Below are 17096 nucleotides of genomic sequence, written 5' to 3' on the forward strand. Positions count from 1 at the left end.
AATTTGTCATAAATGTACCAGTTTGGGGTAAATTTATCAAAGGTATACCAATTTTGGGTTTTTAATGGTCAAAAAAATAGTTTTGAGTAAATTTGTCATAAGTATATCAGTTTAGGATTTTTTAGAGTATTAACCCATTAAAAAAAATAGTTGAGTTGGGATTTTTTAAAAATATTTCCGTCCACGCGGATTGGTCAAACGGCATTGCTTAGTCCAACATGGCTGGGTTGGACTAAATGACGCTGTACCACGTTGTTGGCCAAAAACGATGACGCACGATGCTACTCAGCATGAACAAAAATTAGGGCTTTGATCGTGTAATCTCATCGTCAACACCACTTTCTCTATGAACATTACTCACCCTTGCTTGCTTATCACTGCTTGCTGTTGTTGCTCCTTGCCTCATTGCTTCCGATCAATTAGGTTAATCATAAGTGATACTCTTTGAGTGAGTCAATTGAAGGGAAAAAAATTAAGGGTTTAGGAGGAAAAAAATTAGGGCTTGAGCGAAGAGGGAAAAATTAGAATTATTTGTTCTCAGCTTACCAACAATACATCTATACTCACAAATTACCCAATATAAATACGTATTATGGTAGACAGACAAACTTATTCTCGTCACTCACTTTATATTCGACTACAAAATAGGCTACTCAAATAAACAATAATACAATTAATACTTGATAATACTTTCTTTCAATTTTCATCCTTAAAACTTCATTCTTCAATTTGTTGGCCAAAGATTTTGAAGCAATTATTCAGGCTTATATTGAGTTAACATCCTCCAACTCACCCATTATTGTAATTAAAGGTTCATGTAGTCATTCAGATAGCTCTAAGATCACCTCTCTCACTCGACTAGAGAATTTCATATCAATACATTTGAAATATTTGCACTTCAAGCATTCTCTATACATGGCACATCCACGAAATCTTCTCTTGAAATTCAATCGAGTCAAGATGTTCTTTTTAGACTTGGTAATCCACAATAATAGTAACCCTTACCTTCTTCTTCACTTCGTGGAAACAAATTTGAGTGGCTATTGAAGCTCCTGTCCTTCATTTGCAAAATTGAGTTGTTGATTTTGGAGGCAACTTGATTTAGGGTGTGATCTTGGTGGAATGGCCGGCTAGGGCTTCAACTTTGGGTTCCTCTTTCAATTTGAGGATTTAGGTTCTTATTTGATGGAAAGTGAGTAGACGGCATCGTTTGTGATTTGGCTGCTAACTAAAGCCTCCGACGAGCCACAATAGCTTAGGAAATAAATAAATAAATAAATAAAGTCCATATCAGATTTTCGGTCAAGTAGATTAACGATGGCACTAAAAATATTGTTTTTCAAAAATTTTGCATTTAAGACTCTGCTTTGTTTCACGAAAAATAATTTTCGGGAAAACATTTTCCGGATTTTCCAGCATTTGTTTCAACGAAAAATGAATTCTTTGAGGAAAATTTTTCCATGAAAGAAAAAAAAAGTCTTCTAAATTAAGGAAAATGTTTTTTTGAAAAGTGGAAAACATTTTCTTCTCGATCTCTCTTATCTCACACCTCTACAAATCATCACTTTCTTCTCCATTTTCTTCTTCTTATTTTCTTTTTTATTTAAATTATTTTTTAATTCGAATTATTTTTAATTTCTTTTTTCTTTTCTATTTATTTTCTTTTTTTTTTCTTTTCTTTGTTTCCCATCTTCTTCTTTCTCAACTAGTCGTCGGACGTTGCTAAAACGAACCTTGAGCTTGTCGATCTCATGTTCGCGTTATGCACTCTTGTTTATCATTTTCTTTACTCTACCGTGCAGTTATACATTGCTCAAGCAAAGAGCTCTAAAGCAAAGAGCTCTACATACTTTCCTTCTTTTTTTATCTTTTGTTTATTAGAACACAAAAGACACAGGGGGAGAACAAACCACTCAACTAAAAGATTTAGGGCTGTACATGCTTTGCTTCTTTTGTCATTTGCTTCTTTTTAAAATCCATATGAACATTTTTTAGAGTAAATGAGCGTTTTGTGACAATAAAAGAATAAAGATATGAATCAAGTTTGCTTGGATTTAAAGGCAAATTCATATTTGATAGATTTATAGGTTGGTAAATGATGTCTGTCTAAGTGGTAAAGTCTTAGAAAATATTTTCCCTACCGAACACCGGAAAATATTTTTCGAAATATTTTCAGGTTTTAGCCGAACACTAGAAAATATTGTTTCCAGGAAAATGACTTATGGGAAAATATTTTCCGGAAATTGCCCATTTTTTGCAAAACAAACGGATCCTAAGTTAGCCGATGAAAAGTTATGGCATTAAAGTGAACACCGTATATAACTTAAGGCATTTTTGGTGTTGTTCTCCCCTTTGCATGAGCTTGTGGTTCACGACTTGTGAAGAGGAAAGAAGAGAATTGAAGAAGGATTGAACGAGGAAAACCAGTGCAACGAGAGAATGGTCTCTTGATTCTCTTGACCAATTGCGATGTAAACTAATCGATGGTTCAATTATCGGCAATTGACTAACTAACGAAATCGACGATGGTTGAGGTAACTGGTGAGAAATGCGGTGCATTTTACATGGGACCGAATACTTCGTTGCCCTTGCAAAAACAGCATCATTAGATGTTGCGGCTTTACAAGCTCATTTATATGCCCCAAGGTAGAGAAAATTACTAAAACAATCTTAAATTTATTGTAATTTTTTCAATTTGGTCTTAAAACTTTATTTTTGGCAAATTTAATTCTAAACATTTTACATTTATACCAATTTAGTTTGTTCAATTAATTTTGGCTGCGCAACACTAACGTAGACGCCAGATGATGCTGATGTGTCAATTTTTTTCAATTTTGTTTTATTTTTTATGCATTTTCTTTCTCTTTCTCTTTTTTGTTTTTTCTTTCCTTCTTTCTTTGGCCGATCGCCGGTCTAGCGATTGGCTAGAGGCTAGGGCCAAAGAGGCTTGCCCTCACTCACAAGGCTAGCTCTCACCCTTGCCATCGCAGCATTGGGTGAGATCGAGCTCACCCTCTCTGTCAAAGGAAGAAGGAAAGAAAAACAAAAAGAAGAGAAAAAAAAAGAGAAATTTTTATTTTAAAAATAGAATATAAAAATAATAATATATATATTTAATAAATTGACTCGTCGGTGTTGGTCGGATGGCCAGCATCCATGTTAGCGTTGGCTAACCAAAATTGGACAATGGACCGAATTAACACAAATACAAATAATTTATAACTGAATTGGAAATATTACAATAGGTTTAGAATTGTTCTGATGATTTTCCCCACTAAAGTTTCAAACTGATGCACGTGTCATTCTAATTCCAAATGAACTTGCGATAGTGAAAATCCCAAAGACTTGTCATACTAAGTCTAAATTAATTAATTCTATTGAAAATCTCAAATTAGTTTACTTGTGCCACATTTATTTCAATTATTTTTCATGATATGAAAAATAATGCCAATGTGGTAAGTTCATGCTACTTTTACTCCAAATTATTTTTAAAAAAAATAATTAGTAGATTTTTTAAACTTGAGGGTAAGTTTTACTAAAATTTCTAAATTTTTTAATAGCAATGTAGCAAAAAAGAGAACTCAATATTTCAAAAGTTGGCCTAAGCATGAAGTGATGTTGGTCGATCGATTCCCTCTGCTTTTGTTCACTCCTCCTGGACGCTTCGCCTCTCGGAGTATTGGATGAATTCGAGTCAATTCCTTAACAACCTCACCTTGATACTCATTGGATAGAAGGCCTGCGGATTCAGAAGATGGATTTTTTCCCTTATCTAAGGCTGTATTTTCTTGGAGCAGACTTTGTGCCAACCTTTGCTACGTACAAAAAATAAAACTAAATATAAGCAAGACTTTTAACCCAAGATTAATTGCATCCTAAACTCTGAGAACCTTGCTTTCCAAGCCGGGATCGACTCTTTAGAGAACGGGTTATCTACTCTTAACGTTCAAAGCGAGAACCCTTTCGCCCTTTTATATACTAAGAGATTTCACTTGGAAAAGAAAATGTTCCATCCATAGCCATGGGTTCCAGTATACGAGATGCCGTAGCACACCAATTACAACGTGTTAACTGCTAACGCGCCTTTCTTTTATCAAATCTCAGGGATATGGCCTAATCGGGAAGGTAATATTTAATCATGGTGTCGGATCCCAAACTTCTATGGTTTCCTCAATCTCTGAAAGAGCTCAGTGGCCGTGAATGGAGAGAGCATTCACCATTAACTCAAGAACATGGGTCTCCACAAAAGCTCATCAAATCCTGCCCTGACCGAAAAAGGACCGCCCCCGCCCAAGGTTAATGGCCAAGACCATCAGGTCTGCCTGCCGGTGATATGTGCTCATCGTCTTTTCCAGCTCACTGAAGATCTTGGATTCAAAACTCCTGGAGACCGTAGGGTGGAGCCTGCGCCAAGTTGAACCAGAACCGTCTATAGTAGCACCCATAAAGGAGGCCGGCCTTATGTTCCCAGTTTCTTGATGTCCGCCAACAAAACCTTCCTTTTTCCAGACGCCGATGGCTTTTGCCAAGGCAAAGAATATGCGGAAACCCATGTTCTAGAAGGAATAGTTTTGCTCATTCAGGAAATAAAGATGCATCATACTTTTTGGAACAGAGCTCTCTCTGAATAAGACTGTTAGACACGAAATATCCTCAAAGGAGGCCCGATAGTCATAGTATCATGTGGAGCGGGGATACCTCCATATCATAATATATATTGATTAAATGACCACACGAGACATGCAACTGCAATCACATGCTCCAGTCTGAGGAGAAGAAAATAAAATGCCATGCCTAGCTGTACTGTGAAAGAATTCCACAGGATGAAACCATTTTATTCAAAGAATAAAGCCAAAAGGAAAAGTCTCGGGCAAGGTTAGGAGATGTACAACAGAGCCGAGGCCGGTCGAACAAGAAAGATTGAAGCTCCTCCCTTTGTTATGCGAACTATGAAAGCACGTCCTGGAAGTACATAACAGAAAGATAATAGGAATTCCTCCGCAGTGATAGATGAGTCAGTTCCATTTCTTTTGGAGAAGAAACGGAACCTATCAGACCCTCTGTCTGTGATATTCCTCTGAAGACTCCAAGTGCTTGTGTTGAAACATCCGCCATCCTTTCTTCTTCTTCATCTTAGACGGAGATACATCTGAATTCATGGCATGACTCAAGTAAAGGATCATAATATTAACAGAAAAACTATGAGGGCAACCTACATCTAGGATTCCATGGCCTCTGATAGGATTAACAATAACACAACATTAATTGCACCTAGTAGCTGAGAAGCAAACAATGATCCCGTCCTTAGAGTTGACACTTAGTTTCATGCAATACTTTGCCTCATCAGGCCAAATCCCTATAAATATTGTTCGGAGCCTGTTTGGAATGGATCTTAGCCTTTCCAAGTTATGCCTTCTGCACTTTTTATAGCCATCTTCTCTTTAATTGAAGACGTAAAACAGAAGTACATCAATTCACCACCCACTAAAAGGGTAATCTTGGCATTCCATACCTGTATTTTAACTCAAAAGCCAGAAGCTCCACCCAGCAGCTGGGGGAGCATCTTCTGCTTACGGCTTCTACTTGAGTTGTAAATTTTGCTGTTGACTTTTTGAGTAGCTTTCAATGCCAACAGCTAATTTTGATGAAAAGCTACAAACTAAAATTAGAAATACCGCCCTTTTCTCCATTGATGATCTTCATTTTTTTTTTTTTTTTTTTTGCCTTAAATATGAGAAGTCGATTACCCACATTGTAATATTTCCCCATGGAAATGAAAGTGACTCTTCTACTAGATATAGTTATGACTTATTGCAACAACGCAGAGAGATTATAAAACTGAGTGGTTCCAATTCATTCTAGAGAGATAAATCAAACTGGTCCTGAAGCATATGTAATTACTAAGTTGCAGAAAGCAAACGTGAGGCCTCATACCTCCCTCCAGGTGTATTGAGTTGTAATGCACCTCTGCCCAAAAACTCAAGAATATAACTGCATATGGAGCATTACCAACAAAAAATGGTGTCAATGTAAATTATTTTTCAGCAATAAATATAGCTATCTTGGGCATTTGACAGCATTATGAGAAGCATGGAGGATTAAGCTAAATCTAACTTGTACTTCAAATGCATAAATGTATTTTGCTAGGATGGACTTGTTTCTGTCCCAAGAAAAAAGTTCAAGATGGATGTACCTCGTTTAGACTTTTGATCATTTGGAAGAATCTCAATGTAGCATGTGTCCTTGAAAGAAGTTATGACAAATATTTTAACGCCAAGCTGCAAAAAAACCATCAACATGCATCAAGACATTTCATTGCATCTCAATCAATGCATTGGCTGAAAACCTCTTCAATTACATAGTGGTCAAACATCTATGCACTTACGTTTAGTTATAAGAACAAAGTTTAAAATGATGCAAGATTTCAAGAACAAAGTTCTACATCTGATTCTTTACCAAGTAGTCATGAAAGCATCAGGCCCCAAAGGAAAAGAATAGGAATCCAAACTCAGCATGACTTAATCCCATCACCACCTGACCCCAAGTTTTAAGTTCCTAGGCACTATGAGACTATGGGCCAGGGTAATTTCAAAAAAACAGATCTACAATGGAAATCATTATTTGTGGATGAGCTCTAACCACCCAAGTAAAGCTGATAAATAGTAATCACACACAGTAAAAGAAATTTGTACCATGTCTGCAGCAGCCTGCAATGTGACATGATCACCCCATTCACCAGTCCTATTGTCATTCACAAGTAGAAAAAATCAGCGGTTTCCAGGAGAAAGAAGACTTGTTGAGAGTAGAGAGTGGAGAAATACTTGGACATCTTCTCCAAATAGTCATCATAAGGCATAGACACATATCCCTCATATATCTCTGGGCAAGACTTCAGCTGATATGTCAAAACAATGTGATGGAAGGAGCATTACCATCCAAGTATGCAGAGGGTTATGCAGCAACAAACTTGGATGACCTAATCATTCAAAAAACAAAAGGAAAAAAAAAGCAGACTTGGATGAACTAATTTGGTCATATGAAAATGGATAAGTAACCTGTTTAACGATATCCTGTCTTATAAAGTCATGGTGCTCAGCAGTGTGGTAGATCTGATCAGACAGGGCTCGGAACTGGAAGCATTGAGAAGCTAATTAGATACAGTGCGCATGTTACTTTAAGAACCACAGCTTTCATTACCACCAGACAGGCAACCAGAACACATAGAGAATCACTAAATGGAGATATATTGAGGAAATATAAGCATTGTGTACTAGTACTTTATAAAGTCAACCTGTTATATAATTGAGCTCATTGCTGTTTGATGATGCAGACTGAACGAGGAAAGCAATCCAACACTTTTAAATCAGCAATTTATGTTCCAAGTTCAACCAAAAACTAAACCAAAGTTCAGAGGATGAGCAAATTATTCACAAGGCAAACTCTACATGCACGAAACCACCGACATTAACTCAATAAAATCGTAGAATTAGAAACTTTGAGTTTTTTGTGGTCTGGGGTTAGCAGATGGACCTAAGCTAGACTTAAAGGTCAGTTATAGGTATAACTTGCTTCTCCCCGATGCAACGTCTCATTATTGAGAGTCCATTGGTATTATTTCAAATAATGAACCTAGCAGATCTGCAATTAATTTTGATTGGGCAGTTAGACAAGTACACCATCTCCTTCAAGAATCAATGAGAATCTAAAGTCTATTTTATGGCACAAGACCCCCCCCCAAAAAAAAAAAAAAAAAAAGAAACAGAAAAGAAATAGTCACAAGGGTCCATTTGTTCCATAAAGAGTAGACAGTTTGGAAAATATTTTCCTAAATCCGATACATCGCTTGCAATAAAAGATTAACAAATAATATTTTTATCATCAAATAAAATGTTTGGGGATAGACTATCCTCAATATTGAATACAGTGTCTCTTGACTATTTTTAAATGACACAAGTGATCATCTTTGGAAAAATATTTTCTGGTCATTGATTTTCCATAAAACAAACGCACCTTAATTAAAACAAAAACATAAGCTCCTTGTCTCTCTGCTCACTTTGTCTTGTCTCTTTCTCATGACCCCCTCTTTTCTTCCCATCCTGCATTTCTCCCCTCATGCGGCTCGCAACAATATGGTCATGATCAAACTACTCTCCTGCTTGGTGAATACGCAGAATTATTGCAATTGTTGTCAACATGATTTTATTCTTAAACAGCAATAGAATGGCTGAAACTTTAGGTGAGTTTCCTACTCCTAGCACTCCAACTCAGCAGACCTTCTTCGAATAGCAGATTAGGATGAAATCCAATTAAAAAAAATCCTAGCATTCCACAGTCTGTAATTTTCACTAGCCATTTACTTATTCCTAAGTCAAATTAGTTTTCTAAAATCGAATATTGAAGCTTAGAGATTAATCTTTCCTTAAAATAATAGCAAGACCTACAAATTCAGTTCCTACATGACCTGATGATCATTACTTAATGCATTCACCCTTTGATAAATTTATTTAACTGAGGGCATGCACACTGAATTGCAATTTTTATCTGGACTGCTGAACCATGATAGATAAAGAAGCAAAAAAATGGGAAAACAAAGCATGTCTCTAATAGGAAAGGGTCACACAGTCCTTGGTGAAGAGTGTAATATTAAGATAAGAGCTTACATTGTGCAGACATGTGAGTATAAGATCTCAATCACAAAAATCCACCTTCAATAAACTAAGACAGGTTTCTGTAAAATCTCAAAACTCAAGACACAAACCTGACAGTTACCATCTCCTTGAACTTTGCGCTCCACCAGATCCATAAAGCTGCAATCTGTAGAAGGAAAAGTCAGGCTTCATATGCTATTCATGTTAAGGGTAATGGATTCTTTCAAACATCAAAAGTAGTGCTTGAGAATAAAGTTGTAGAATAAGAGAAGAAAAAAAAAAAGAACGAGTGTATCCAGTAAAAGGACAGAATACCTCTCAAGTAGCCGTTGATGATCTAAAGTCGCTTCATCCACCGAGGGAATTTCACCATTGGTTTTTGGCACATGCTGCAAAAAATCAGCAAGAAACTAATAATTCAAGCAACTAAGATAAAATATAGTCCAGCAGACCAAAAGATCAAAAGCAAAATATTAAAGGAAAGAAAATGAGAAAAAGGAAAACCATATTGTGCTTTGTCAATTGAAGGTATTAAAAGAAGAATCTGACTCTCTGTACTTCCAACAAGAGTAGAGGAACAGCACAACTAAAGAGAGGCACGTAGATCCCCAATAGAAATGAAAAGAAGTGTAAGGAGTAGTTCTCATCAATGCTACAAAGGACATGGTGCATGTAATGCAGAAGGAAATTTCCAGGATAATATCTAACTGGAAAGTAAATTCCTTCAATTATATAAGATACATCAATTTAATCAAAATCCAACACGTCAAGTTACAGAGTCAAATGCAATCTGAATATTAGACTCTTATAGGTGGTATTTAACAACTCTTGCACTTGGAAACAGCATGCATACCAAATTCAACTTCTCAAAACAAGAGGTCAATCCCATTAGTTCTTAAAAGATTAAATAACTATCCAAATGATAGGGTGAGAACTTGCTCACACTGTGAAAGCAAAAAGGAAATATAGCAATTGCAATTAATCAAAGGCGAGAAAGGGCCTGCTGTTTCAGCAAGTTAAGATAGTTAAACATCTCTTTGATGAATGCGAAACTCACTTGAACACAAATCATCTGATTTAACCTCCTTCCCAGTTCGCCATCATAGGCATACTCATCTGGCAGCTCTAAGGAATATGGCCAGTCTTCCCTGCAGCAAGCCTCTTCATCAGGGCTAGGACATGAACTGGAATGTAAGATAGCTTCCGCTTCCTCCTGTCCTGCACAATGTAAGATAGCTTCCGCTTCCTCCTGTCCTGCACAATGTAAGATAGCTTCCGCTTCCTCCTGTCCTGCACAATGGACAACTAATCAATAGACAACTCGAAACATGAAGTGTATGTCTTAATATGGTATCGCAAAAGTTCAAGCTGTTTTCATGCTTAAGAAAAACCTGAAGCATAGTTTTGAATAGATTGGTCAGGCCAATCGTGCAAGAAGAAAGGTGGTTGCAACTGTTCAGGTTCTTCATGCACAGATTGATCTGCTTCTGTAACAGTGAGCTGAGATAGTTCCTCTTGAAGAACACGTGCTATAAGTTCATCACTATCCACATTCACACATTCCATGCTATAATCATCTTCCTCGAAGTAGGGTCCCTGATAGTAGTCTAAATTATCCTTAGTCACGGTGCTACAGTACCCGCAATCGGAATATGGATTGCTGTCAAAGAGCTGGAGACCCCACTGAACAAATTCATGATCTTGATCGTGCGAAATCATCTTCCCTTGTTCACAACAGAAGGCTCAAGCGATGCTCTTCATTAGTTGAGAAGGCGGCATCCTAACCCAGTAGAACAATAGCAAGGAGATCCCATCCTGCCACAACTAACAGTCATGCCCTGTGTAGCCATCCCCTAAATCAACAGACAGATCCCTGCCCATTCTTCGAAGTACTCCTGCCTCTACATCCATCCTAAAAAAAAAAATGTCAACATAATCAGCGCAATGCGAAATCTGAAGGCGATAGTCTCGCACCAGGTGCATGAGGAGAACAGATTACAGCTCGAATACTCGCGATAAAGAAACGATCTTTGGGCAATCTACGATAAAACCAAACGAACCCATTTCGTCAGGATACGCCATCGATCAAACGGAACTGCTCCTAGAAGCGGCTGCATATGACTCCTACATCGAAATGTGGGTCTTCAGGAGCCTATTTGGGCAGTCAACTAGAGAATGCAGCAGCCAAAATTTCTATAGACAACAAATCTACGATCCACATTCCCCGGGGTAAAAGCGCTCTGGGTAAATCAAGACCAGTCCACCAAATTCAACGAGAACATCACGCGCAAATGTAAAAAGGAAAAACCAAAAAGAAGCAAAAGGACCGAAGCTCCCATCAAATCACCATCGTCATTCAGCCATGTCCAGCTCAAGGCAGTCGGACACTGTGGTCGGGAAAAGAAGACAAGAGAAAAAACGAAGGCCAAGTGGCGGAGCGGCAGCGACAAGCAAGCAGCACGCACCTGAAGCGTGAACCAAAGCTACCTGAGGCGGTCCCCTTATAGTAGAGAGAGAGAGAGAGAGAGAGATGCCGCGCGTGGAGAGAGAACGAGAGACGCGCCCAAGAGAGAGAGAGAGGCACAGCAACTCCGCCGGAGTCACGACATGGCAATGCGCTGCGAAATGCGCGTCGAGCGCGCTAGCCCCGAGCAGTGGTAGCAGCCGAAAGATGCAGCAGCAGCAGCAGCAGCAGCAGCAGATGACGGAAGAAGAAGGAAGGAGGAGGAGGAAGAAGAAGAAGAAGAAGAAGAAGGAGCGGTCGAACGGTCAAACATTTCGGTTCCGAAGGCTTGACGGCGACGGCGACGGCGAGGGATGGGGTCGGGTCGGGGGAGGGGGCCGTTAGTTGACGGCGAGAGCATCTTTTCTCGTGGCGCCAACCTCTCTCTCCTCCTCTCTCTCTCTCTCTCTCACCGCGTCGGTCAGGCGGCGGGTCCCGCCCTGCCCCCCTCCTCCCTGTGGTCCTATCTGCGGCGGCCAATGGCGGGGCGAAACGTGTTAACCTCCCGGAGGGGACAGGTGGGGCCCGCCCGTCGCGCACATGCATCCAGGATTCTCGTGTCGTGCGTCCTCCTTTTGATGCTGTTTCCTGTTTCGGGTCATCGCCTCCGCCCCCTCTCGTCGGGCTGTCGGTCCCTCGTTCGATCGCGCGCGTCCGAAATTTTGTTCCTTTTTTTTTTTTTTTTTTCGCTTTTTAGCTGGTGAAATTCGTTGCAATTTCACCCTTCGTCTTCCGAATTTGAAAATTGTATGCATCATCGTTCGAGATAACGCCGAATCTGTCCGCCTGTCCTCGATCAGATCAGAGCTCAGATCGATAAATCTCTTTCCATCGCCATACGGATTCCAATCATTCCATCCCGAAATTTGCACCGCCTCGGTTAATCACAAGATACAAAACACGTGAAGTAGATTCCGTCGTCAAGCTGGCCTGGGCTCGGGCTCCGGCTCTGGCTTGGGCTGGGGGCGGATCCGGTGCGAGATTCGGGGCCTAGCGGATCGTGCAAATCCATGCATAGAATGAAATTAGCTCCAAGCTTTTTGAGATATGTCCCCGGCTGGGCGGCCGGGGATCGCATCCGAATGTGAAGCTATAGGACTCTCAATGCTTCTAGTCCGAATACATATTTTCGGGTCCGAAACTCGGCAACCATTGTGACTTTCCACATGAATTGAATCGGGAGCAATGGAAGATCAGTGAACTCAGCCGTTTCAGAAGACTCCAAAACATCGACACCTCAAGAAGGTCGAAATTGTTCGACATTCTGCATTTCTACGTTACAAGTCCCACCACTTCCATTCCGAAACAAAATTGACATAATAAGTCAATTCCAAAGACAAACGCATTCGATACAGAAAGTCTGATTCTAGTAGATAAAATGGGGTATGGTTGCTTGAGACCGAAGTAGGAAGAAATTGATAAGCCGCTGTATTGTTTTAATCGCTCCAGGTTCTCCTTCATAGAGTTGGTTCCGCATAGAGAAAAGAAGGCCCTCCAACTAACTTTAAGCACGGAGTTAATCCGTGCCTTGAGCCTCCCGACCAACATCAGCTGGATTTGTGCCAACAAGCATCATGTATCTTTAGGTTGGTCGTGGTCCTGATAATCAAAAACTAGAAGTCGTGTGAAAAAGAGATTCAACAAGTTATGTGGCTCAAGATGCAACTGCAAGTTGTTTGGGAAGCGGAGAAAACTTTGCCTTCTTCTGAAACAAGAAGTTGTGCTCCCAAATGCGGTCGCCCGTGGTGACAAAATCAAGATATGTGCAGGGATCGGAGTTTCATTTCCAAATCATATTCCCCATGAATTTAAGAGCTGGAACGCCCCTTATCTCAGCATCAAATAAGGGTGCCTCCACCACACTTAATCGGGCAAGCTCGGGATCTGTTTTGATCATATCAAGGGCATGCAACTGATCCTGCAAAAAAATTCGGGATGCCGCTTTAGCAGCAAAGATTATGGAGAAACTAGCGAGCACATGTTTATCTAAGTAAAAGTCCGAGGACATTCCACAAGTTCAAGTCCGTTATTCTAGTCTGGATAAGAAAATTATCCATGTCCACTCCCAAAAGAATCATGGTCTTGTATAAGTTTGAATTGTACCTTCCTCCTCACAGAGCAAAACTTGCACTCTTCTACCGTCTGAGGAAGGACCTGATTAACAATGAGCCTCTGGACAGGAACACTTTCCTTCCTCAGGGATGCACACAATCTCGATGATTCACTTATCGCCATAACCTAGAAAGGTATTCAAAAATTGACAAGGGCACCCCAAAAAAGTCAACATACACACAGCTGTTATGAGAGAAATGCAGAGAGCAAACAAGCGCAAAAGGTCAAGTGGCCAAGTCTATTTTCCTTTAAAATCCAAGGCTTCAACAAAAACAGTGTTTCCTTTGCAATTTCAGTACATAGTACACATACACATGAATCCACACTATGGATATAACATGAAATGAATTGATGTTGAAAATGACCTGAAACAAAAATAATTAGTGTCTTATGCATGTTAAATGGCCCACCCATTGCCAAAAAGTGGTAGATGCCATCATTCTAATTCACACCTTATGTGTATTATTAAAAGTTTATACTCAAAAACATGCTGAGGAAGCACATGTTTCAGGTCAAAAAAAGAATATGGAGTCAGCAAACAAGCTAAAAGAATACAAAATGACATGCACTGTTCCCCGTGCAGAATCATATGCATAAGGTTGTGTGCTTTAACTTTAAAGATGGAGTAAAGAACAGTTTGCTTGAATTGTGGAATAGTTTGTTAACAAGATAGCATCTTCAGAGAATAAGGAAAATTATGGAGATTTCACCATCAATCAATTGTGGTAACATCACATGGATATTCTCTAATTTTCTAAAAACCAAAACATCACCTATCCCGACCTTATTTATTCATGCAAAGAGGAATAGCTCTTACATGGTTCTTTGTCTTGCTTTTAAAAGGGCTATATTATAGACATGGAAAACTGTAGTCTTGCTGTGCTCTGTTTTGATTATTCAGGAGAAAAGCAAACATTCGGATTGACATGAGAAAATATTGGAACTAAAAACACATCGTAGTTCAAATTTGAAAAACTTCTCCTCATCTTTCCACACATCAAAGGCTGTGATAAACAACATAATAAAAAGGATTACCGCAGGAATTGTCACTATGATGAACTCCATCATGTCTGGGTCATGAAAAAGGTCTCGAACTTTTCTCATCCTCTCCCTCAGTTGGTCAAGTTTGTCAGACTACATTTGATATCATATAATAATGAGAACTTTCAATGCAATAGATATAAATCAAAGATACCATTTCACAATGCTTTACTTACAACATCCTTCTGCTCTTCTTGTTTCCCAAAAACAGATTTGATGGCTGCAGTTGCAGAAGCTAACTTCTCCTTCAGCTGATATGGGTATATTTATTCAAAGCATAAATGGTTACAAAAATACAACATCAGACATTAAGATTGAAATTTAAAACCTGGACAATTAATTCTATTCACCACCATAAACATTTGCACTGAAGCGTCAACCATTGACAAAAGCATTTGTCATTTTCCTTTTAGTATCAATTGTTAATATTCCGGCAAACATGAGGACAACTAGAATGAAATATATAAGCATAACTTGATATGAGACACCACCTAAATTTATGCTGTGAAGGGTACATATAAGGCAAATGAAACATGCTTCTAGTAATGCAGTTGCACCACATGCATAATTTTAGGACAGTTACAAACCAGAAGATCCATACCTTCATCATTTTGCCAAGGGATGCATCCAGGAAATCAGGCAGGGACAGCAGACGAAGAGTATGGCCCTAGCAACAAATTTATGTAGTAATAAGACAAGAATAACACAAAACTTAAGCTGATGGCAGAATATCAGAAAAAGAAGTTTCTACAGCATGAACTTTCACTCACTGTGGGCGCTGTGTCGAAGACAACACGGGTGAAATTACTGTACTCTGGGGATTCAACAAACTGCATAACCTGATTACAACAAGAAAGTCAGGAGGAAGATTAGAACAAGGATGGGATTCTCCAATGTGTATTCTAAGCTACAGGAGATGGGACGTGCCTTAGAGATTGAGATAGCTTCGTCCAACCCAGGTGGAGGAGTGTCCAACAACTCGTCTAATTTTAGGTCTCCTAACTGAAGCATTAAGTGTAACAAGATAAGCAGCAACACCAAAACCAGAAATAGGTAAAATGAAACGAAAAAAACAAAGTGGAACAGAAAAAGATTCAAAGGGATGATCATATTATGTTGTATATTGTGATCTCAAGCGATGTATTTTCTTTGGATCATCAAATCGAAGTTGCTGAAGTCTAACCTGGTCAACCATTGCACCCAGACCCATGCTATCCATTAGATCTTTGATGCCACCGCCATTATTTTTTTGACTTGCCGTGCGGAACTCTTCCCTGGACTTCTCAGGATTTACCTGCAATGACATGACAACTGATGATGCGTATCAATGATGGGCAAGTGAAGCGAAAAAATTCATCGTGAGCAACTTCTCGAACTATCAGTCCTCAAGCTAACCAGAGACCTCTAAAGCATATAATGGAGCATCGACACCTTCGACAGGAATAGGCACCCCTCCAGTCAAATCCTAAATTGATTGTCCGCCAGGAAGCAAGTTAGAGACTGATCATGAAAGTGCTACAAACTAACAGGGCGAAATCTTGAAGTACAAATGCAAAAGCAGTTTGATCCACATTTTAAAATTTGCCAGCAATATCCAGTACCTGCGCAAACGAATCGCTTAACGAATGAGCAGGGTCAGTCGAGACCACTATGGTAGGGTGGCCATGGTTAGCGAACTTCACGGCGAGGGAAGCGGCGCAACTTGTTTTCCCAACACCTCCCTTCCCACCTATCATGTAATACTTCCGACTATTCGCCGCCACCATCTCATCGAACCCACCGATTGCTCCAGAGGAACTGACCAATGATCTTGCTGCAAAACCCTTTCATTAGAACATACGAGTAAGCGAAAATGCACGCGAGACAAAGAAGAACACATCCGAGCACATCAGTAGCTAGGATGCTCCAACATTATATCATGTAAATCAAATGCGGCGATCAGCTTATTCAAGAAAAGCCCAATTTCCGTGTCGACGCCATTGATGATTTCGTTCTCCCACCGCTCAATCGATCGATCGAAACTACAGAACTTCCCGCACGCCGAAACGCAGAACTTGCAAAACGCGACACGATTTCAATCCAAAGCGACTCAATCAAATGCGAGCACGATTCGGCACGACGGATCCGTCATTGCCGCGCGGCAATCATAAGCGAGCGGAATCCGATTGCGAACGAGGAATGCGCGACGTTTCCGAGCGTCGGCGCGAGCGGACTCGCGAAGGTACCTTGAACGGGATTTAGGCGGGGCTTTGCGATGTGGGGAGACGAGCCGGTCGCAAAGCTTCGTCGGAGCGCGACGAGGGAGGCGCGGCTCTGCGGCGACTTGGAAGCGTGACGGAGGAAAGCCGCCATGGCCGCCGGAGCTCTCGGGCCGTCGGAGTTGCGGAGAGGTTCGATGAGCAGCGGCGCGCGAAAGGGGGGACCGAAATGGAGGGAAAGAGGGCATTGAGTAGCACCCTGCTGCGGCGGAGCTTGGCAGATTACACGTGTGGGGACTTAGATTAAAATATTTCTGCAAAGTAGAAAGTGTTGATCAGATAAATTTAAAATATTGAGATAAAATTCAACAACGATATTGAACGGATTAAATATTAAGCAGAATTTGATCACTATTTATGTTGTTATCCCTAAACTTATAGGTGAAACCTAATGTAGTTGTCTTATAATTAAGTAATTTGCATTATGGCACGAATGACAACTATTTTGACTATAAATTGATTTATTGAAAAGAAATAGATTTTTTCTATATCTATTATTATATGAATTTCTAAGAAAAATATACATTCGATATA

The 17096-nt window shown here is 39.8% G+C and overlaps 1 protein-coding gene and 1 non-coding gene across 2 annotated transcripts; both read right to left on the reverse strand.

Moving 5' to 3' along the window:
• Positions 1-4765: 4765 nt before the first annotated feature.
• On the reverse strand, positions 4766-11368 carry LOC104421637. The gene is made up of 11 exons (XR_005547118.1): positions 11114-11368; positions 10040-10560; positions 9706-9938; positions 8964-9037; positions 8759-8814; positions 7056-7130; positions 6822-6895; positions 6693-6741; positions 6194-6278; positions 5935-5991; positions 4766-5149 (listed from the first exon to the last, which is right to left on the reverse strand). It is a non-coding gene; the product is annotated as an OVARIAN TUMOR DOMAIN-containing deubiquitinating enzyme 12 (transcript).
• A 976-nt stretch (positions 11369-12344) lies between these two features.
• On the reverse strand, positions 12345-16767 carry LOC104421638 (ATPase GET3B). Its single transcript, XM_010033659.3, has 11 exons — positions 16530-16767; positions 15906-16117; positions 15707-15769; positions 15488-15598; positions 15232-15306; positions 15075-15143; positions 14906-14971; positions 14481-14555; positions 14299-14397; positions 13255-13389; positions 12345-13069 (listed from the first exon to the last, which is right to left on the reverse strand). Exons 1-11 carry the CDS (start codon positions 16654-16656, stop codon positions 12932-12934), a joined length of 1170 nt encoding a protein of 389 aa, XP_010031961.1. The 5' UTR covers positions 16657-16767; the 3' UTR covers positions 12345-12931.
• Between the last annotated feature and the right edge of the window lie 329 nt (positions 16768-17096).

The sequence above is a fragment of the Eucalyptus grandis genome, chromosome 10 (assembly GCF_016545825.1).
Source record: "Eucalyptus grandis isolate ANBG69807.140 chromosome 10, ASM1654582v1, whole genome shotgun sequence".
Taxonomy (NCBI): Eukaryota; Viridiplantae; Streptophyta; class Magnoliopsida; order Myrtales; family Myrtaceae; genus Eucalyptus; species Eucalyptus grandis.

Excerpts from the sequence above, each read along its gene's own strand:
- LOC104421638 (XM_010033659.3), bottom strand. The coding sequence starts at position 16,656 with ATGGCGGCTTTCCTCCGTCACGCTTCCAAGTCGCCGCAGAGCCGCGCC. Across the intron at positions 14,556-14,905 it reads CCCTTGGCAAAATGATGAAG|CTGAAGGAGAAGTTAGCTTC; the intron begins GTATGGATCTTC and ends TACCCATATCAG. Across the intron at positions 13,070-13,254 it reads TTTGCTCTGTGAGGAGGAAG|GATCAGTTGCATGCCCTTGA; the intron begins GTACAATTCAAA and ends ATTTTTTTGCAG.